The sequence below is a fragment of the Cotesia glomerata genome, linkage group LG5, assembly GCF_020080835.1.
Source record: "Cotesia glomerata isolate CgM1 linkage group LG5, MPM_Cglom_v2.3, whole genome shotgun sequence".
NCBI lineage: Eukaryota > Metazoa > Arthropoda > Insecta > Hymenoptera > Braconidae > Cotesia > Cotesia glomerata.
The window spans coordinates 10,586,599-10,610,186 of NC_058162.1; the positions used below are offsets into that span (position 1 = coordinate 10,586,599).

The 23,588-nt window shown below is 29.8% G+C and overlaps 1 protein-coding gene across 4 annotated transcripts in view; it reads left to right on the plus strand.

Moving 5' to 3' along the window:
- Positions 1-23,588, plus strand: part of LOC123265062 (uncharacterized protein C15orf61) — a 197,482-nt gene that overhangs the window by 168,230 nt on the left and 5,664 nt on the right. Inside the window, exons 1-2 of one of the 4 annotated variants that reach the window (XM_044728646.1) lie at positions 20,226-20,531; positions 21,569-21,650. The exons of 1 other annotated variant lie outside the window; for it this stretch is intronic. In XM_044728646.1, coding sequence (XP_044584581.1) covers positions 21,576-21,650 — 75 coding nt within the window. In that variant the 5' untranslated portion in view covers positions 20,226-20,531; positions 21,569-21,575. Of the gene's footprint in view, positions 1-20,225; positions 20,532-21,358; positions 21,651-23,588 lie in introns of those variants that run through there. 2 more of the 4 variants (XM_044728647.1, XM_044728645.1) reach the window with 2 other exon arrangements.

Below are 23,588 nucleotides of genomic sequence, written 5' to 3' on the forward strand. Positions count from 1 at the left end.
GAATTAGCTGCCGCTCTGCCTTCTGGTGGCTAAGATGTTTTTTTTTTCTATCTCCCTTCTGGTTTCTGTTTTCTGCTCTTTTTCTCCCGATGGACCGCAAGTCTGTAAGCACTTCAGTGGCAAAGGTGCTCGTGGCGTTCCAGACAGCTTCTGATGACAGCATTTCTTCTACTATTGTCTCCGGTTGAATTCTCTTTTTAGAATCTTCTCTAATTCATCGCGCTGTTGGTTAAAACGAGGACATGCAAAGATCACGGTGCTCCACGTCCTTCAGCGACACCTGGGCAGGATGGAGGCACTCAAGAATCGTCGTGCCAAGCGGATGAAGATAGGCTCGGAAGCAAAGCAATGATGACAGGTATCTGGTGTGGGTATTGATTAACTCCTCTCCATAGGCTCGGGTTTTAAGCAGTCTGTCGATCCTCGGTATAGGAGCGACACGTCCCATCTTCGTTTTTCTGCAGCGTCCCACTGGAGCACATGGAGGTCAACTTTGTTTTTGCGTTGCTGAGTTCTGAGCTCTTTCAGCGCTTAGTGTAGTTGACCTTTTACTGATGATGTAAAGCGTTCCGTTCCTTTCCTCAACGAGGACTCTGAGAGGCAGAGTTCCGGAAACAACTTTGCACACCTTCCTCGGATATTGTGCGGCTAAAGGCGCTGTGGCGACTCTTAAGGCACACAAATGGTATGCAGGGTCAGCCTTCCTCCATGATTCTTGCATCTGCGAGAGCGTTGGTTCAAATAGATATACCATATGTAAGGGCACCGATGTGACTACAGATGATAACAGTACCCTTCTGCTCTGCTTTGGCCCTCCGGATGTTCGGCATCCAGTCGTGCTAGACTTGTTTCCCACTGCTGACGCCTTTGAACTGACGTGATTCTACCTGCTGCTTAAAGTTGAGTCGGGCATCAAGCCATCACTCCTCAATATCGGAATATAAGGTTGTGATGTGATTTCTTGTTCGGCGACTTTCAAGCAGTAACTGTCTCTACCACTTTCCTGCTGGTAATAAGCACTGCCTCAATTTTGTGTTGCGCCGATTGGGTTCTACCGCGTCCATCCACCGGTTAACATGCTCGAGGTGAGATCGAACACATGGGTTTTCTCTGTCAAAGATGTTTGGCAACGATCATTACGCTGGCGCTACGTCGTCTGCGCCATGCTACGAAGTTTGACGTTTCTTAGCAGAGTTAGTCTTAATAGGCCATCATACATATTCCACAGGTGAGCGGGCCTAGAACTGAACCTTTGTGGTACACTCTCCCCAGAAATAGCATACTCCCTTGGACCGTTCTTCGTGTCATATGTTTCCCTCAGGACCCTTGAGCCAAAGTAGCTTGCTACGATCTTAAGAAGGTATTCTGGTACATTCTTTCCTTGGAGGGCCTGCATGATGCATTCCCAATTGGCGGAGTTGAAGCGCATGGAAGTGTCTAGAATTAACCACCAGGCAATACTTCTTCGTTCCGCATTCCATCTGGTTGTGTGTGTGTGTGTGTGTGTGTGTGTGTGTGTGTGTGTGTGTGTGTGTGTGTGTGTGTGTGATGACATGTGTGACGTGTGTGTGTGTGTGTGTGTGTGTAAGTAAGTATGTGAATCGCCTATAACTTTTGAACGGTTGAACCGGATTTCATCGCGGTTGGTGCCACCGTCGAAAGGGCTTCCTTAAACTTAGATTTCCTGAGAATTTGAACCGATTCGGACCGATAGATTTTGAGAAATTTTGAAAATCTCCAAAAAAAATTAGAAAAAATCATTTTTGAAAGTGGTTTTTGGAATATCTTTTAAACGACCTCGATCGATCGTTACAAAAGCTAATCACGCTCTTTAAACGTCAAAGCCATGCCGATCGGCGCTTCAATCCAGTCAAAATCGGTTGATTCTGTTCGGAGAGATAGCGTGAACGAAGTAAAACCGAAAAACTGTTTTTTCTACATAACTTCGTCATTTCTTCTCGGATCGTTTTGATGATATAGAATAATTTCAGAGGTTAAGAAAAGCTCGCGTCGGTACCGCCGAAAACATTGGAAATCGGTTGATTGGTTCGAGAGATATCCTCTGACGAAATATTTGGGGAAATAAAGTTTTTTTCTTAACATAACTTCGACATTTTTTGAATAACTTTCAAACAGCTCTCACCGATCGATTCCAAAACTAATCAGCCTCTTAACATCATAAAACCACGTCGATTGCCACCAAGCTGGTCAAAATCGGTTGATTCCTGTTCGAGGAATATCGTGAACGAAAAGAGAAACCGAAAAAAAGTGTTTTCAAGGGATTTTCCGAGCATTTCTGGATTTGACCAGTTGAAACTTAGAAATTATTTATAAGGCTTAAAAACTACGTAGAATGCCGCCAACCGCGTAAAATCGGTTCTATTCGTTTAAAAGTTATTGCGGTATGAACATTCAAAAAATAGTGTTCCATGAAGCTTCTCTGATCAGACTTTTGAGCTCAAAGAGCTCAAAAGCATAGAAAAGAGTATCTTTTGAGCTCGGAGAGATTAAAACAACACAGATTGTACGCCTTTCTTTGAGCTCGAAGAGCTCAAAAAGCGGCCAGGCATTAACAGTAGCGGGAAAGTTGCAGGGATGGCCTTTAGGGTCACCAACCGTTTTCCTAATTTTTTCTTTATAGCCGCCGACTGTGAGTAATCTTTTTTCGTAATTTCACGACAAGCCGTAAAGCACGCCTATATATTTTCCGATTATCTTTTATATTTCACAGGTGATTTTAAAATGCCACTCAACAGGTAGCTGAGCATTTGCCGAAAACCATAAAAGGTAATCGAATACAACATAAAGAATATTAAAAACCAAAATCTTTACTGAGTAGCTCTGAATAAAATTTACGAGTGCTTGGCTACAATAATTTCATGCTATATTCAAAAAAGCGTCAGAATTTTACGATTCATTCTATACTTTACAAAACAAATGTAGATAAAAAACCTTCTATTGTTAACTCCAGCACCGGTACAAAACTGAAATTTTTCTTATATCTTGTAGTATTTTTCCAAAAATTCTTCGTTGATGTTAATGGATTATCTAAATTTACAGAGAACTCCAGTTTTAATAACAGTTACCTACAAAAGTACGATAATATTTACAGATGAAATATTTAATAGGACAAAGTATATGCGAGCAAAATTATTTTTTATATACCTGGAAGTGTTAAAATCCCGACTAATCTTAATTTCTAATTTTACCTGCTTGGTAAAATAATATGTACTGGTAATGGCGCCAGAATTAACTACTTTTTGTAGCTCTAATTGTTTTGGCCAACACCAATTAATTTGAGGTACGACCTCGGTCTTCGAGTGCTTGTACTATGGCAGATAATGAAAAAGTTTCAGAATTGTCAATAGTAGGTGCCCGAAAATATTTTCATCGGAGCTGGTTTGTCCTGCGAGTTTCTGCAGCCTCGATACAATTTGAATCTGCAGTTATTCCGTCAATAATTCTTGAACTAAAAATCTGTTCGCTAGACTCGGACAAATTGTTGCTTACATTATTTTTCTTCATACTGTTAGTCTTCAGCTATAGTAATATCATTATCTTCTTTGTCTACAACCATCTGCTCTGAGTTTACATGCATAGAAGTATTGGTATTATCCGTGCATTGTAACATATTAACATCAGTAGTATTATTTACTATCACTGGAATCGCACCTACTTTTAAATCAAATCTGGCTTTTGATAAGTCGTAAATATCACCATTAGGGCAAAATTCATTCTGTCAAATTTATTAATTATCTTCCTCTCTTTAAAATGCAATTCACAAACGAAGTTTTTTAGGAAAGAAGTTGCTGTGACAATTGCCAAATTCTCATTTTTGCAACATACTCGGACACTAATTTCAAAACAGAAAAAAAACATTTACTTCTTGGCATATTAATTATGTGTTAATATTATGTTGATTTGAAAACATGTACATTAATGCTTCGACCTAAAGAATAATTTTTCTAAATGTTGTTTTTTTTTTTCCAAAGTTTAGTTTTTTTATTAGTGCAAGTGAATGGATAGAAGATTTTTTCAAAGAGATCCAAAGATGAAAAATGTATAGTATATGAAATTAATAATCCACAAACTTTATCTTATTTCTAGACTCTAGTTTTAAATACAGACTTCAAAATTCTTTTTCTTTTCATTACGTTTAGTATTTATAATAAAAAAACATTATAAATTATACATTTCACTCCTACTAACAACATATCGTTTATATACTGTTATTTGTCACTAACAGTGATCATTGTTAAAAAAATATACATTAATTATTACTTTAAACCATTACATGAAATAAAAATTAAATTTTTATTATTATTCAATCACAGTTATTAATTTTGAAAATGGAAATAATTTAAAACTATAGGTTATCATACCTTTGGTACTTGAAATAAAGCCGTTGGACAATTATTTTGCTTCAACTTCATTTTTCGTTCTGCTATACTGCCACTCATACAATTTTTAACTGTACATTTCTTCACCATTTTTCAAAATTATCGATTTAATTACTTTAAAAATTTTAAAAATATTAAGTATAGCCAAAAAACATAAATGTACACACGCGTTTGTGTTTACATGCGTTGTAGCAAAGTTGCTGTCTTTAATGACGTCACAGAGATCGAGTTAATAGTGGCGCTACTCTGGTGGTGAGAGTAGGCATCAGTAATTTGCTGCTATTTTTGAGGACACATTTATACCAAACCCCCTATCTCGATCGTTCTCCTTCTATCTAAGCTCCGTGTAGAAAAGCGAAGGGGTAGTGCAAAGGCAGAGTAACTTTCTTTTCAGTAGTTTTGTTATGGGAACTTAAAAGATCTGTTTTGATATTAGAAAAAAAGCACGGAAACGGACGTCAAAAAGATGTGTGAGGAGGGATGTGGAATGTGTGAGTATAGCGGTTTTTTCTTGGCTAAGGCTTTCTTTTTCCGCTGGATGATTTGAATGACTGAAAATTGTGGTTAAATGAAATTATGGATATGTACTAAAGTTGTTAAGCATTGTATTGATTAGCATAAGGCATAGATTGTATTTGATGGCTGTAAATATTACTTTATAAGTTTTTATTTTTTAGAATAAGAGTTTTTTTGTAAGACTATTTTTTTGTATCAAGGAAAGGAAGTTCTATTGTACCCCGTATTTCGGGCAATAAAGATTTTTATTATAATATACACGAATGGGTGACAGTTTCTTTCTTCGAGAAGAAAAAAATGTTTTAATCTGTTCTCAAATTTAAGAAAATATTCTGGCAAAACGACCAACTTTTGTAAAATAAAAAAAAATTAAAAACTGCTGATCCTGCTGGTTATTTTAGAATTTTTACTATTATTAAATTTAAAGAGTGCTAAGGTAATTGCGAAAACTGTAGGGGCAACCGATCTTTTAATTTTTTAATAAAATCAATAGTATTATTATTCTAAAAATGAGTAAGTTGATCATCCTCTTAGCCGCGCTTGTTATAAAATCCACAAGAGCGCGCCACATTTCATGAAAATTCACTTGAATGAATAAACTGTCTCTGATAGCCACACTTACTATAAAAATACTTGTAGTAAAGAAAGTTTGGTCAAAGTTAACGTTAAGTTCACATAAGTTGTATAGTAACTTAACGTTAATCTACTGCCGCAATTTGAATCTAAGTTTTAACCAACTTTTAATCTATAAAAAAGTTATTGTTAAGTTGGAATGATTTTTTAATAAAAAATTACTCTAAAATTCATAGAAAAATTAATGTTACTTTAAGTTATATTTATTTGGACCTTCAAGTTGATTAGAAAACCATGATTTAAAAAAGTTTTTTGCAAGTTAATTGTCAATCACTTCTTATAAAAAATTAATGAAAAATAATAGGACGATAAAAAAAATTTTAATGCTTTGTAAATAATTTTATAAAAGGTTTCAGAGTATTTCTATATTCAAGAAAATTAAACATCACATAATTTCAGATATTTATTTTTATTAATAAATTATTACAACATTTTTTTACATTTTTAAAGCTAAAAATGATAATTAATTTAGCTGACATTTGATAATTTTAGGAATTTTTTTTAACAAGTAAATTATGGTAAAAAATAATTAGAAAAAAAAATTGACATGTAGAAATTTATAAAAATTAAAAATGCAATTTTTTATAAATAATTTTTTGGAACAAATTTATTTGTTAAAAAAAAATTACAAAATAGTCAAGTGATTGCTAACTTCAATGTCATAGCCAAAAACCAAAAACTATTAAATTAATTCAATTCACTCACTTTATATTCATAATTGCAAATACAATTTTACATTTTATACATTATAGAAATATTGTATCAGATATAAGTGACTAAAAATACCTCCGCGATGTGTGTCTCAGATAGCTCATCTGATAGTGAGCTTGATTCGTAACCAGACGATTCGGGTTCAACTCCCCGGTCTAACCATAAATTATTGATGTTTTGTCACGTAAAAAATTTTTACTGTGCGTCGTTTTTTTACCGATAAATTACCTACCGATGTAAAAAAGAGACAAATTCTGATAATCTGCCATATCAATGAGTATTTTCACTCACTTTGTTCAACTTCACTAAAAGTTCACATCAAGACTTTTCCTACAACATTTTGATAAAAGTTAAAGCCAATTTCCGGCCCTAGATTGTATAAAAGTTGGATTGCAATTTAGCGTTAACTTTTATGATTGGATGGCTATCAGGGGTATAAAGGGTCGAAGAAATTACCATATGAGTTGGAAGCTCGTTTGATAACAACATGAGACTGGCAGACTAATCGTTTATTATCCTTTTAAAATAATTAAAATTGTTCAGCTCATCTAAAAAGTTAGGTACTGAATTAGTAATAAGAAATTAGAATTGATGATAATTTTTTTTTTTTATTTCGATTAAAAAATAATGGGTTTTATTATCACATTTGATTGAACAATTGTTAGCGATTCTCTGTCAATTTTCTACCTGACATCAACGAAATAACGAGGTAGCAATCCAAATTGCATTCTACGGACATTGTGAGTAAAAGAAAAAAGTGTAAATGACATGAAAAATACAACAAACCAAAAAAATTTATCGATCGATAGTCAAATACCCAGCAGTTCAACAAAACTAAAGTCTTGGATTTCACGTGTGCGTGAACCTTCCCTGAATAAAAAAAAGTATTGAGACAAAGAAAAAAGTATTGGATTGATTAGAAAACCAATACTTTTCAATACTTTTTTCTTTGTCTCAATACTTTTTTTTTATCAGGGTTGTTGATTATTTATGAGCTGACATGAACAGACTATTGGATCAATATAGTCTAAAGACTCCTACGTTTCCAGAAAGGTCTCAACTAATTCCCTCTCCCTTTCACTCATTCTGTCTGCGTATCTTTTATTTCAACAACGTATTTTTATTGACCGTTTGGACAAACTTTTTACGAACTTTTATGAATCAGCTCACGAACTATATAATAGGTCAGCCATCTCATTACAAAGATATTTCGGTGAAATATAATTCTAAAACTTGTTGGTATCTATTAGACTATGAATTAAGATTTTGTCTAATTTCTGATCACAAACTAAAGCAATCATAAATGAATTTTTAACTTCCTGCATCGGTGATTTTCAAGAAGTCGGGAAGTTAATGGTTTCATCCTAGTTTTCAAAAATCGAGTTTTCATCAGATCTCCACGTTTTGAGGATCTAGAAAGCAACACGGAGAGAATTTAATGGTAAATACAACTATCCGAGTATTGTAAAACAGGCTTCTTAGTATGAATGATTGTAAGAACTATCCAAATTGTTAACTGAACCATCCAGATAGTTACGTTTACCATCTGGATAATAATTATTACCATCTGGCTGGTAACTTAAAGATGGTCAACTTAATCATAATATATGTTAACCGCTAAAATCATGTTGATTGTAAATTCTACAATCATGATGGTAATTATTACCATCGCAGCTAGTAATATGATTAGTCACTATGTTACTACCGTGACTTGTGGATTATAAATAAACAAAAATTTCGCTTTATTAAATAATTACTTTTGTTAAATTGCACTGTACCTTCTTAAATATTGACGTTTTTGAAAATATAAACATATACGTTTTTAAAGATATAAGCATATATTTTATATATTTGTATATAATATACATAAATATATAAAATATATGAAATAATTGATGTGGGTACTCAAATGAAAGGTCCACGGAGAAAAAAATATCGTTAGAATAAGGATACGTATCGTTATTCTGACTATACGCCGTATTGTCATTTTTTTAGAGATATACGCTGTATAGCCAATTCAGCTATGCAAAGGATCATCAAAATGACGATCCATATCATTATTTTAGCGTTACATTTAGTTAATTCAACTATACAGATCCTTACGTTAACGAAACAGTTGCCTGTTTTGACGAAATTACATATATTTACAAGAGCTATTCTCTGTATGCTTTTAAGTAAAACAAATGAATCCTTAAATCAGAAATCCGGATTGTTATTTTAAGGAAACGTCATTTGAGGATACGTTGGATAGTCATTTTAACAATATTTTTTTCCGTGTCTCGATGAGTGTAATGTCAGGATGAGCTTATATCTTTAAAAATGTCAATAGTTGACTAGATAGCAATGTCAGTTCTTAATTATTGACATTTTTTAATATATAAGCTCATCCTGATGTCACACTCACCAAGAGCTTTCATTTGAGTACCCACATGCATTTTTGATATATTTTTCATATATATATATATGAAATATATGAAAAATTGATGTGGGTACTCAAATGAAAGGTCTCGATGAGTGTAATGTCAGGATGAGCTTATATCTTTAAAAATGTCAATAGTTAACAAGATAAAAGGTCATTTCTTAATGATGTGTCTAAAAGTGGAGCATTTTCGAATGCAGCCTAAAAACTTATCATGATAAATTGACTATCGATGAGAATGATATGAAACCTTGAAAAGGCGGAAATTCAAGCCAAGATCTTTGCAAAGACACTAAATTTCACTAAAAAAAAAAATCGATTTTATCATATGACTGTCCTGGAGACAAAATTTTTGTTATTCTCTTAATAATATATATTTATACTTTTTTCAATACTCGCTCTTATGTCAAACATTAGAATGTTATTATATTCTCTAAAATCGAAAAAGTTTGGTTTTTTATACTTCCTGTTTATTTTTTTTATGATTGCAATCATGATGATTTTAACTATCTCCGATGATAAAAGTTACCATCTAGATAATAAACCGTATCATCATAATTGTGGGAATTAATATATACTGATTGTACTAATTACAATCGCCGGATAGTTGCATTTATCATCTTAACTTTGCAAAAGTTAATAACCATCCTGGATAGTAGAAGCTACAAAATAGGGATGGTTACCGTTAACATAAAATTTTCTCCGTGTACTCTGACTATTCCTACGAAGATGTCTTTTCTTGTGTATTATGTATGCAGTTTAAATATCTTCTTATAAATACAAATATAAAAAAGTTTTAGATTGGCATTGTGACTCTGAGAATAAATTAAAGGCTTCGTCATGGGTCATGGTAGTTAGTAAAAGATCCCGACAGCCAGTAGAAGCCATGAAAAAAAAGAAAATAAAAGACAATAACCAGGGTGCGACATCCGTTGACGGCTCCTTAAAATGGTCCCTCTTCGTACGTCGCCCTCAATTTTATTGACTCTTATGCATATTTACCTACGAGGATTGCATACAAATCCCAATACTTCTTATAGAATTACTACGTCAAGAAAGACAATAAAAAATTTAGTCAGACTCAATATACTTATTGTCGTACATTATTTAAATTTATTGAGTGTACAAATGAGTAATTACAGGAAGAGTCGCGTGTTTTGCAGACTTCTGTTGGCAACTATCCCTGGCAAGCTACCAACAATGTCAATGGCATTTACAACAGAAGCTTCTGTTATTTATTAAAAAACTAATTTTTTAGAAAGTAGAATACTTGTCGCTTAAAGTTCAAGTTTAATCGAAATAAAAAAAGTTGTGTAGGTACTTACCTCCAGGTGAGATTCTTGTACGGCCAATGTTGACCGTGTATCGTGAACCTTTTATGTCTTGATCTCTCAAAGCGTAAGTCGGGTTTGTCTGCTAGACCGCAACGCCGGGCCTTCATCAGCTTTTGTGTCGCTTCATCTATCTCCCCAGTCACTTTTACGTTACCAAACCTCTATAAAAATTTTGTAATTATATCTCCATTACTCGTTTAAAAAGGTCATAAAAGTATCAAGTAATAATCACAGTTTTAATTTATAGAAAGTCATTGAATGTTTTATTTATCAGTTGTTGTTTATTTTTAAATTGAGATTTATCGACAATTGATCCCAATTATGCAATAATTGAAGCTACTACAGCTGGCTATTAGAATCACAGTCAAAATCGTTTACAACTGCTTCGAAAGGAACATTGGATTGTGGTCGTTATAACCGATATATATTGTATTTAATAATAAAAGATATTTTACCCGAACTAAATCTCGAAATTCTAATAAATTAAAAGTAACGTTCATTTATTAGATTACGATATATTTGAAGTTTAACTGAGCTCAAGCTACAAATGAGGTTGATAAGGTCAAAATGAGGCCAAAAAAGTATTATTACTGGTAAGTAAATAAAATCTATTTTGATCGCTAAGTGTAACCGATGAATTTTTCTAAAAATAATTTTTCTGCTCTTTGCTTGTAGATAATATTTTCTAACTAAAAACTATTCAAATACATTCAGTTGTTTTTTAACATTTTTTTTTAAGCATTTGTTAAGTTGATTTCATAAGAATCAAAGATTATCATCAACTTAAAATCATACAATCTTCGAGATTCGAAAATTGTAATACATAGTAAATTAACATTTCGTGAACATTACTAGAGAGGCTCTGTTTTTTTTTTTTTTTTTTTCGGAATCTTTTTTGTTTTTCTTATCCCTAAATATCTATCTATCTTTTTTGTTATGTGCTTCTTCTCTTCCCTCGCTGTTTATCAGTCGATCCCATTCTCTCTTTCTCTCTCTAATCCATTCTTTTCATTGCATTCACTCAACCTACCCTAGATCTTTATCATTCTCGGGCACCAAATATTACGTCGTTGACGAGGTTGATTTTCATGCAAATCCCGTCATCTGAAAAGTCTCTTGCGCGTGAGATCGGTTTCAATAGAACACTCATTCGCCTGGCTCATCAAGTAGCATCAATCACTCGACCTATCATATTAACTATTATCCAATTTAATACCAGATACAATTTTATGTTATTTTTTAATTTTTGTTTCAAGATTGTAAGCTCTTTTAATACTCATATTTATACTCATACACGGAAAGAAAATATGAAAATCGTTCCTATAATTTTAATGAAATGTTTTCCTATACCATTTTAGGAGCGATTACTTAGATTATGGGAATCTTACCCATAATTTTTGGGAAATGTTTCTATAATTATGAGAATGGTTTCTATAATTATGGGAATGGTTCCTATAATTATAGGAACGATACCTATACTTATAGCTGTCATATTATCGGCATAATTCCCATAATATATAGGAATGGTTCCCATAATATATAGGGATAGTTTCTATAATATTATAGGAATGGTATCTATAATTATAGGAATAAACGCTAGATATTATAGGAACCATTCCCATAATATCATGGGAACCATTCCCATAATATTATAGTGATGATGCCTATGATATTAAAAGTAATATTTTTCACACAACAGTACAAGAATCACTTTTCTAATCTATAGAAAAACGATAAAGTTTCTGTGACGTTGAAAATTTAATGTTATTACACTTGTAATAAAATATTTTATTGATCATTCGACTAATTTTGACCAGTTTGAAGCATTTGAAATTATTTGTAATTTCGATAATTTTACACAGAAAAAAAGGTTCACTTGAGCCAAGAAAATATTTTTCTTCCTCATTATTTTCTTGAGCGAAAAAAAAATTTTTTTTTGACACAAGAAATTTCACTTATTCCAACAAAATTAATTCTCTTGCTTTAAGGTAGTTCTTTCCCAATCTATAGTTTATACTACTGCTGTATTTTTCATTCGCAAGTGTCGCCTCTCTTACGGGCTATTACTCACTTACTTCCACGCATGACTTTCTTTGTTTACTTTACTAGTTTATCGATGATTTCTTAAAAACTATGTGGTAGGGAATTCCAGAATTTTTTAGGGTAATTATACATGTATTAATCTAAGTAATATTAGTTTTTCGTGAAATTCTTAAAATTTCTTCAATACAAAAATAATAAAACTTCGCGGTTTTCTCTCTCTTTTTCCCATACCGCCGGTAAAATGTCATTTTCAATTGCAATTATCTTCGGTTAGACGTGGTAAATCGTCTCCAAATTTTAACAGCATGTGCATTATGCATTTAATTACTTATATTATAAATTTGAAAGGTTTCTTGAAATTTTAATCGCAGGACCCAACTACCTTACGAAATACATATCTTGATCCAAAAAAATTTATTTAAGACAAGAAAATCTTCTTGTTTTGAGAAAATTCAGCCTCTTGCTCTAAAGAATTGTGTTCTTGATAGAAGTAAATTTTCTTGTCTTGAGAAAATTTCTCTCTTGCTCCAAAAAATTAAATATCTCGATAGAAGTAAATTTTCATTGTTATTATTGATTAACATGTCAAATGGGAAGATCGAATAATGTTGAACCATTGGGGTTTTCATTCAATATGTATAATTGCACGCTAAAATAATATAAAATGGGTATCAGAATATTCAAGAGAAAATTTTTCTCAAGGTAGTAGAAAATTTTTTTTCAAAGTCAGTTTGAAGAACACTTCTCCTGCAAAAATTACAGCAAGAAGAAAAATCCAAATTTTTGGGGGATTTTCAACAGGCTGTAACTTGGAGAAGAATGGTCGTACAGCAAATAAAAAAAAGCAAAATTATAGCTCTAAATGTCTAGTTTCTTTTTGGATCTTGAGAAAATTTTTTTTAATTTTTTTTCGATCTTTTAAGAAAACCACTGAAAAAAAAAAATTTTTGAAACTTCTTTTAGGCTTTTTCTTTTTTTTTTCTTTAATCTACGGACTTTGGAAAAATTTTTTTTGACTTAATCCTCTATATATGGATCAGATAACTTTGTTTATTTAGCTTCAATTTTGTTTTTAAAGTTACCTCGATACGAGGCATTTCTCTACTGGAGATATCAGTTTTGAATGGAGAAAAAGATCATTTTTATCTTTTAATTATTAATATCTCAGCAACCAATGATTGCACATAAAAATTCAAGGATGGTTTCTGAAAACTTGAATAAATTCTATACCAAAGAAATGACTGCACTGGATTTACTTCTGAAAATTTTTTTCAATGATAACATGAATTTTAAAAAGCAACCAAAAAAAGGACTTTTCTGTGGTTCTTTGGAAAATCAAGCGCCTAATCAAAAATATCGCGGAAACGACCGGATGTTAAGAAAGTGTTGCCTTTACAGTTCAATATACCTTGACTAAAACCTACGAAGTTTTAATATCATGGGGAATCACTCCTCATAATATTATAGGAAATCCTATTCCCATAATATTATAGTTAGATGACCCACATACCAATAGTAGGAACCATAACCTTATAATATATTGAAGCTATTCCATTATTGTATAGGAACTTTTCTAATGTCAAACTATGGGGTATGGTTCCCATAATGAGCATAGGATTTGATACCTATAATGATCATTTTGTATAGAGAACAACCATTCCTATAATGCTTTGGAAAGATTCCTATAAATTTCTCTCCGTAAAATATCGTACAACGCAATACATTATATAACGCAAAAGTTAGGTTAGGTGTGATCCACCGACTTGCCATGAATTTTTTTTCGTATTTACGTGGCTTAATTTATTATCATTAACTGTCAATTTTTGAATCGTGATTTATTTATACACTGACCTGCAGCCTCCTTAATGGCTTCTTTTAATTGATCATCTGTTCTTAGATTTCCGGTTTCCAAATCACTTTCAGGTAACATATCCGAATTTCATGCGATAATTATGCTGAAACAGAAAAAAATAACTCAAAAATTAAAATTTGAGCTGTGAGTTTAGTAATGTTATTATATCTAGTATTTTTTAAGAATAATTTTAAAATTTGCCTAAAATTATCAGGAAGTTTTAGTGTAAGGTGGAACAAAAAAAAATTTTTAACACCTCCTTAACGAAGAAAAGTTCACTTTTAATTCCTTATTTCAAGGCAGAAAAAGCCACACTCCTTTTTTAGTTAAGGGCATCAGAGTTTTTGGATACTAAAACGAAGATATTACCAAAAGGCATTTGATACTCCGTTTATAACTTAATAATTACACACTAGAAGTTAATTTGCACTGCGCCTGAATATGAGTTTGCATATATTTTCATGCTTATGATATATTCGACCAATCACACATGAACAAATTGGTTTCAATATATACTATACCTTAATTACCTCATCTCAATTTTATGTTAGTAATTCATCCGCCTTCTGCTACTTTTAAGTCGATTTGTACACTGAAAAGAAAATAATTTAATCAAGAGAATGATTCTTGAACCAAAGAAAATCATTTTGAAGATCATCATCGCTTTGATTTAAGTAGCAGTTCAAATTCTTGAAATCGGAGAAATGAAGTTGATTCAAAGATAAAGAAACTCTTCAAAATGATTTTCTTGGTTTAAGAATTTTTCTCTCGAATGAAAAATAATTTTTCTTGCTTTGTATCATGATATTCTGTACCTCTCGTATTTTAGATTTATTACCGAATAGTATGTAAGCTCTCCATCTATATTTTACTGGTATAGAAAGTACCAATTAAATTTGGTAATAGACTTATAATTCAACAATAACAATAGTTATAAAAGTTAAAAATAAGTATATATTAATAATTGTCGATCATCAATTATTAAAAATCATAGAATACGATTTGAATTGATCAAAATTTAGTTAGTTAGACATATTTGCTAAAGCCTTTGTTTCAATAATTTGCATTACAGTGTCAACCTGATGAAAAAAGATTTGCCTTAATCATATATAATCATGCATAATCGTCTATATATGATCAGATCCAAAAATGTCCAGATCTAATCATATCCAACTATATCCCGTGAAAAAATATTCTGATCAGACCTAATATAAAAAATGGCAATATCAGACTTGATCAGGGTTGATATGGCCATATCAAGATGTAGACAAACCTGAAGCCTAAGTAAAATTGTTAAATAAATTTATAATTACAATAAAGTTGATACAACATACATTATAGTTGTCTGTTCAACTTTATTCAAAAACAGATACACTCTGTATTAGAGTACAAAAATTCTACTCTTTTCGGAACTTAACTCTTCGAAGTCAAGTATCTAGGAAAGAACAATTCTTCGGCCATGTGCCATCTATCGAAGACTTTTAATACTAGTTTCGACAGTACGGAACATGTGATTGCTCTATGGTGATGTCTTCTATTTGTACCTAATTAAAATGTTGTCAGATTTATAAATATTTCATTGATTATTTTAATTTTTTCCAAAATTTTCAAATAATTTTAATAATACATGAATAAATAACTGAAAATTACATTTCATGGTAAATTTATAAATCATAGACAAAAAATTTTTTCATTTGGCATAATAATATATTGCATGAAAATAAATAATAATATCAATTTCATATTGTATTTAAAAAATAAAAAAAAAATTTACTTTTTGTACATTTCAAACCGGATAAAACACGGTAACCGATTGGTTCTACAACAATAATTTTTTTTTTTTAAGATTGTAAATATGTAGGGTAATTCGAAAAATATGTAAAATTTATTTATTTTCATTTAATTAATAAAAAAATTAATTTTTAAAATAAAAAATTCTAAAATATTAATTTGTCAATTAAAAAAAATTTTGTGAAAAAATTGAAAAGTTTTAGAGCAACTTTGAAGATTTTATTTTAAATTCATACATTTTACCTTTTTATAATTTATACCGTAAATCTGCCATGAAATATATTAAATAAAAAAAATTAAAAATATCGCGTTATAGGTGCCATAAGAGCGTATAATAAAAATTCAATTTTTTTTTTCTAAGTCCAAGAAAAATTTTTAGTTTGAAGAAAAAATTTAAGGGCGTAAAAAATAATTTTTTTTTTGGCAACCGATGTATTTTTATATGAAACTTATAGAAATGCAAAATAAAATTTTTTCTTCAAACTAATAATTTTTTTGGACTTAAAAAAAAACAGAATTTTTGTTATACGCCCTTATGGCATCCGAGTAGGATCCTGGGAGCCATAAGCGCGTATAAAAAACTTTTTTTTTTTATAATTAACTTATTTTTATCTGAAACGGCAAGAAATGCAAAAAAAAATTTTTTTCCAGACTAAAAATTTTTTTTGGACTTAGAAAAAAAAATTAAATTTTTATTATACGCCCTTATGGTTCCCGGATGCTATAAGGGCGTATAATTTTTATACGCCCTTACGGCATCTATACTGTAACATTTTCAATTTTTTTTATCTAATATATTTAATGGCAAATTTACGGTATAAATTATAAAAAGGTAAAATGTATGAATTTAAAATAAAATCTTCAATGTTGCTCTAAAACTATTCAATTAATTATGTACTTTTCAATTTTTTCACAAAATTTTTTTTAATTGAGAAATTAGTATTTTAGAATTTTTTATTTAAAAAATTAATTTTTTTATTAATTTAATGAAAATAAATAAATTTTACATGTTTTTCGAATTACTTTACATTTTTAAAAAACTTAAAAAAAAAAATTACTGTTGTAGAACCAATCGGTTACCGTGTTTTATCCGGTTTAAAATTTACAAAAAGTAAATTTTTTTTTTATTTTTTAAATACAATATGAAATTGATATTGTTATTCTTTTTCATGCAATATTATGCCAAATAAAAAAATCTTTTGTGTATGATTTATAAATTTATCATGAAATATAATTTTCAGTTATTTATTCATGTATTATTAAAATTATTTGAAAATTTTGGAATTATATATAGACCTATATATTATCAGATCTGATTATATATAGACATATATGATTATATATAGGGGTATAACAACCAGGTATGATTAGATCTAATTATATACAGACATATACAATCAGATCTGATCATATATAGACTTATATATGGGGTTATAACAGCCAGGTATGATCAGATCTAATTATATATGGACTTATATATAATCAGATCTGATCATATATAGACTTATATATGATTATATATAGGGTTATAACAGCCAGGTATGATCAGATCTAATCATGCATAGGCTTATATATAATTATATATGACCCTATATATAATCATGTATGATCATATATGATTTCATATATGATCATATATAATTATAAATGATCATATATAATTATATATGATCATATATAATTAGACAAAAACTTTTTTCATCGGGTACTCGTCAATCATAAATAAATGTTCAAATCCTTTTACTTTCCTTTTTTTTTTAACTTATTATTTTGAATTATAATATTTTTTGTAAGAAACTTTCATATGAATTAATGTAGAAATCGTAAATGAGGACATTAAATTTTTTACAAGCCATGGCGTGTGAAATGAGTTAACAACAAGTTTTATGATTATGTATGGAAGGGTTTTTTTTAAGTTTAAAAGCCCACGCTGCAGTGTTAAAAAATTTATGAAATTAAATAATACGCTTTAAAAACAAACTAAACTGAAAAGTAGAAAATAATTTTGAATGATTTTTAAAAAGTTTAAAAATATCATGTGTTTTTTAGTTTTTTAAGTTACAATTTATTTTTAAATATTTTTGTATAATTAAAAAACAATATCGTTAGATTGCAATAGTTTACTTAATTAAAAGAAAAATAAATTTATTACAATTCATTAAATGATTAACGATATGTATATTTATTTTAGCATTAGATAAAATTTTATTCCAGATTGAAAAACCCGGCCCTTGGAGTTTTAAAAATAGCGAGATAAATAGATACATACATGCTTAGCTAATCAAAAATTGCGTAAAATCAACTTCAATATCGTTGAAAAATTCTTGAAAAGCAATGATATTAATCAAAATTTATCGATAGCATACATTGGAGCCCTATTATATCATAATAATAGATTTTCATTACTGCCTAACCTCATTTCATCGACCATAAAAGCACTGGACCTCTTTAATGAAGATATGACAGACTTTTTTCAATGCAAAGCTATGACGTCAGTAGGTAATCGATGACAGAGTTTTTCTACAATTGCTGGTGAAAAATATCAGAGAACTCGATAAATACTGTAAACATTTTTCGAGATGTTAAATTCTCATGGATTGAAATTATACGTAACAGGGACGAAAAGAGCTAGAAAAGGAATACAGGGAAAAAAGTGTGAATTTAGAAGTAAAAAACAACGTTATATAAAATAGATGTTTTCATCGCGATAATCATAACTGAAATGAAACCGCAGGTAATAAAATATACATGCGTTTTTCATGTAGAATGCATAAATGCACAAGTATTGGCATGAATATATGCGAATATGTATGAATGTACGAGGGTATCTACGCAAATCGTAGATCTACATCGAAAATTAAACAGAGCACGAAATGGATTTCCACGCATTATTGCCTTCCAGAGGATTAACAATTACATATTGTGGTAACCAAAAAAAGTGTATAACTACCGTATGGCACACAGAAACAAAAAATTCATTCAGCTCATTGTTTCACATGTGAACGTCGGTTATAACGCTTGTCTGAACCGGAAGTGTCGGATTTAGTGGGTCAGTGTTGAATTGTAATATGATATGTGCTGAATTATATATAGATAATTATACATATAGTAAACATCCGAACAATTCATAGCGTGGATGACCAAATTGTAATTTTAATTGTAAATATTAATCAAGCATTAATAAATGTCGCGTTTGAATAAAAAATTATATAATTTAATTTAGAAATTAAAGTGATTAATTATTGTTTCGAAAGACAAAAATTGAATCTCCAAATGAAGATAGTAACAGTAATAGTAATGGCTATTTGTTTTTCACCTTGACGTTTGAATATTATTTAGCATTAATTTGTAGAGATCTAAAATTACGAAACTGGGCTATGTAAACCTGCTCTATTTCTCAACCGAGATACAGCTCTTTGTCGTAACTTTATAAAGGCACGATGTACACAATAACGCTTAGGGTGCCGTGGACTATACATAGATAGATTGTATGTATGGATATAGTGTTTTCTTGTACATAAAGACTTACCTGAAACAGAAAATATTAAAAGGTTATTATTATATTCTATTTTATATTGCATATTTAATTACTATTAATAATACTTTAGTTTCATAAATCTACTTGAGCTTACATGGTATCATGTTTTTTAAAATGGAAAATTCAATATTCTAGTAAAATTCCAAAAATGAAAGTAAAATTAATTTATTATTTTAATGAATAGTTGCTTTTTATTTTCTATCTTCAAAAATAATTAAGTATCGTTATATTGCTCTACATGTGCCTCGATTTTATAACTCGGGTAATTAATAATGAAAGTTAAAGCTGAGATGTATTTAAGCCAATAAACCCTTAAGTTTAAGAATCGATCAATATTGTTTGTTCTGATGAAAGGTAATTTATTTATAATATGTAATGTAAAGTTCGTAGAAATTTGACAAGTTTTTTTGGAGTCTAGTTGTTTAAAAACATAAAAAATTATTAAATTTTTACTAACCCCATAAAAAATGCATATCAAAAGTATATGCTGGACTATAAAAATCGGTATAGAAAATATAATTTTAATATATATTTTTTGCACGTACATAATTTGAGCTATAATGGAAATGCATTAAAAATATATGAAAAATGCATGGAAATATAAAAAGCATAAATAAAAATTTATTTTATTCTGTATAAAATTGTTAAGATATGTTTATATTTTTATTTTTTATATATATAATTTGAAAAATATTTTTTTTATACTTTCATACATGTATTCGTATTTTTATTTAAAAAAAAAGTAAAGCAATAAAAAAATTATTTTTTATATATAATTTATGTATTTGGGATAGTTTCAGTTTATAATTGCAATTTTTAAATATTTTATTAAAAAAACAAATTGGAAAGATGGAAGAAATGAAATTAAAAGTAGAAAAGTTTGTGACCAAACTATGAAGTAATCCATCAAAAGATTCAACGCATGACATCCAATAAATTTTTATTTATTTATCAACTGTCACAATAAAGTTATATTTATATTAATAACATAATAAACGCCAAGAAATTGAAAGATCTTATTGACTGAAAGCATCGAAACAATGTCGGAATTTCCAAGCCCTAAAGAAAACTAAACTCAACTCTAAAAGGAATTCAAGTCGGGATAAAAATGGTATAAAGCATTAATAGCCGATTGAATAGGACAGTAGTGTTATCTGTCGGTAAATTCACAACCCAGTGTCGTCTGCGTCAGCATACAACTCTTTTACCTTTTACTAATACATGTTTGTGTGACAGTACAAACGCGGAAAGTGTACGTGTACTACCAACAGGCTATTTATTTGTCTGTTTATGCGTACGATTTTACAAATTGATAACAAATGTCTCCATAAACCTGCATTACATATTTATATTCCATTTGTTTATCATTACCATTACCATTACGATTAGCAAGTTTATTTTTACTTCGACTTCGATACCCGTAGCGCCACCACAGAAGCTCGTGTAAATTTTTAGCACATGCGCAACTTGAATTGATCGCGGGAATCACACGTTTGTATGACTTTTCCTTTTTTGTTTTATTATCGAATTGCATTAGGTGTCAGCAAATATTGCATATTTAAATAATTTAACGGTGTAATCATTTCGAGAAAATTACTCAAATTATAAAAACTGCTGATTACAACTTGTTGGATTGCTGAATAAAATAAAAATAAAAATAGCCGGAATTTATTTATGATTAAAATTGCGACAACCGATCCATTGATTTAAATAATTGTTTTTAAATAATTATTTGTATAAATTATTGGTTATAGATCACCGTCAACTTTTACAATTACATGAGCTGCTAACCTTGACATTTCGTGCGATGCGTGCTCACGTTTATTTTAGAAAGGTGCTCCATGCTCTCGCTCACTGTATGAAGAAAGTTTAACAGGCGAGACCATCTTTTTCTCGCTTTGCTCTCACGGAGTTCAACGGAACTATCTCTGTCGCACTCCCAACAGCAGAGCAATTGCAGTTTCGATTGGTTTCACGAAACGAATGAAATTTTTGAAAAAAACGCTTTGTGGTGAAATAGTTTATTAAATTATCTATTATCTCTAAAAACTTTTTTTCAAAATTTCCATTCGTTTCGCTAAGCCGATTGAAACTGCAATCACTGGTCTCGGCTGTTAATTAACAACGGTACTTGCTCGAGTACTAAACGATCGAGATCGGTAACTTAGATCTGCACGCCCTTTTGAACTTTAAACCTTAACAGGGAAATTATTGATTTCGATCCTTTTAGTACTTATGTTTATATCAATTCGCCTTCGAGGTAGTTTATATGTTTATACACGCTCCTTTACAACCTATTCTTAGAGTTTCCGTATTGTTTATTCATTTCAGTTGAGTAATGAATAAATTAGGAATATGTAAACTATTATCAAACGATTTGTGGAGTCGTAATAACAAACCTCTCGCTTCCGAGGTAAAGTATTTATTTATATCATTTTTCTTAGTCATAAATTAATAGATTTTTTATTCAAAATTACTTGCTTTAAGATATTATTTTTAAATAAAAACACCGGCACACAAAAAAAAAAAAGTTGTCAGTACTTTTGACGGGACCCATATATATGTATTTCGACCCGCTGAATCCAAATTTGAGGTCAGGTTGACCCGTACACCGTCAAATTTTCGAGAAAACTTTGAAAAACCGAAAAAAATGACGAAAATCGGCTGTTTAGGCGATTTAAAAATTTTTTTTGACCTAAACTAAGCATGATTTTTATGTATTTCGACCCGCTCAATACTTATCTGAAGTTTATTTAGACTATAAGCCATTAAAAGTTTAAGTAAATTCCAAAAACCCTGAAAAATTGCAAAAAAGGCAAAAAATAGCAAAAAAAAACTAAAAATTCCGGATATTGTGTTAAAAAAAATTTTATAAAATTAGATCAATCATGATTCTCATGTATTTCGATTTGCCGAATATAAATCTCGAACTTATATGGCTCAGACCCCGGGGAAAAAAATTATATAAAATTATATATAATTTGATCTAATTTTATATAAATATATATAAAATTTAATATAATTATGTATAATTTTATATAATTTTGTATAAATATATAAATTTATACATAATTATATATAATGTTATCTTCCCGGGGAAAAAATTTTTTATATAATAAGATATAATTATATATAATTTTTTCTAATTATAATATACATAATTGAAATTATGTATATTATACATAATTGAAATTAAAAATTTTATATAAATATATAAAATTCTATATAATTATACAAAATCCTATATAATCTCTGAGCAGAATTTTCCGAAAATTCACAAGTTTTCTCAATTTTTTCAAAATAGCTCAAACTATATTGGAATCACAGAAAATACAACTAATTGAGAGTTTGTAAAGAGTAAAATTCTCCACAGATATAAATTAAAACATTTTTCTATTTGTTCATTCATTTAAAAAATAGAGTGCTTCAAAACTGCACCAAAGATACAGTAGACAACACGTTTGAGAAATCTAATGTAATTTTTCAATTATAAAATACTTTAATATAATCAGAGTTAAAGTTTTTTTTGGATAAATTTTTACTTATTTTGCAAAATGTTGAAAAAATCAGTTGAAAAGGACTTTAATTGTTAATAAAATTTGACCAAAGTATCCCACTACGACCTGACTTACGTTATATGATCATGAGGGCAAAGTAGTTCCTAATAATTCAACCTGCTGTTATATATATATATAGTAAAATAGAAAGCAACCCTTCTTTGTTAAATTTTCCAAATACTGGTTAACGTAAAAAATCAGTCGAATAGCCCAAAAAAGATAGTCAATTTTACGTGGGTTTACTCGATTAAATAGCATTACCTTCAATTGGACTCGGGAGGTTGTTTCTAGATAGTTCAACAGAATATTATAAAATTCTACAACAAACTGAATGACGATCACTATTTGCTAATTAATTATAGGCAATTGAAAAAATTCTAATTGAGTAAATTCTTCTTCCGAGCTAATTGATTTTAGATTTTCGAGGTGCAGAAATGAATTGTAGAGCTTAAAAAAACAGTAATGTTTTTTTTTTTTAATTAGAAATTTTCAACAGTGCCCATCCACATGCCTCCTAATTTAAGCTTTATACATTAATGTAATACATTGTTTATTGATTTTCTTATTTGATACATATCGATATATAGTGATATATGTCGACATTCTTAGGCTTGAATGATAGTAAGTGAGTTTCCCGTAAGTAAGTTTAGTAAGTAAGTTTAGTATAGTAAGTTTCCCGTTTGACCAATCAAGAATCATAGCTATTTATTTGCAAGTTTTGACTAACGGCGAACTTCAAAGACTTTCATCTATTTTAAAGTATCCACGTCTGAACAATAGCACAAAAATTATAA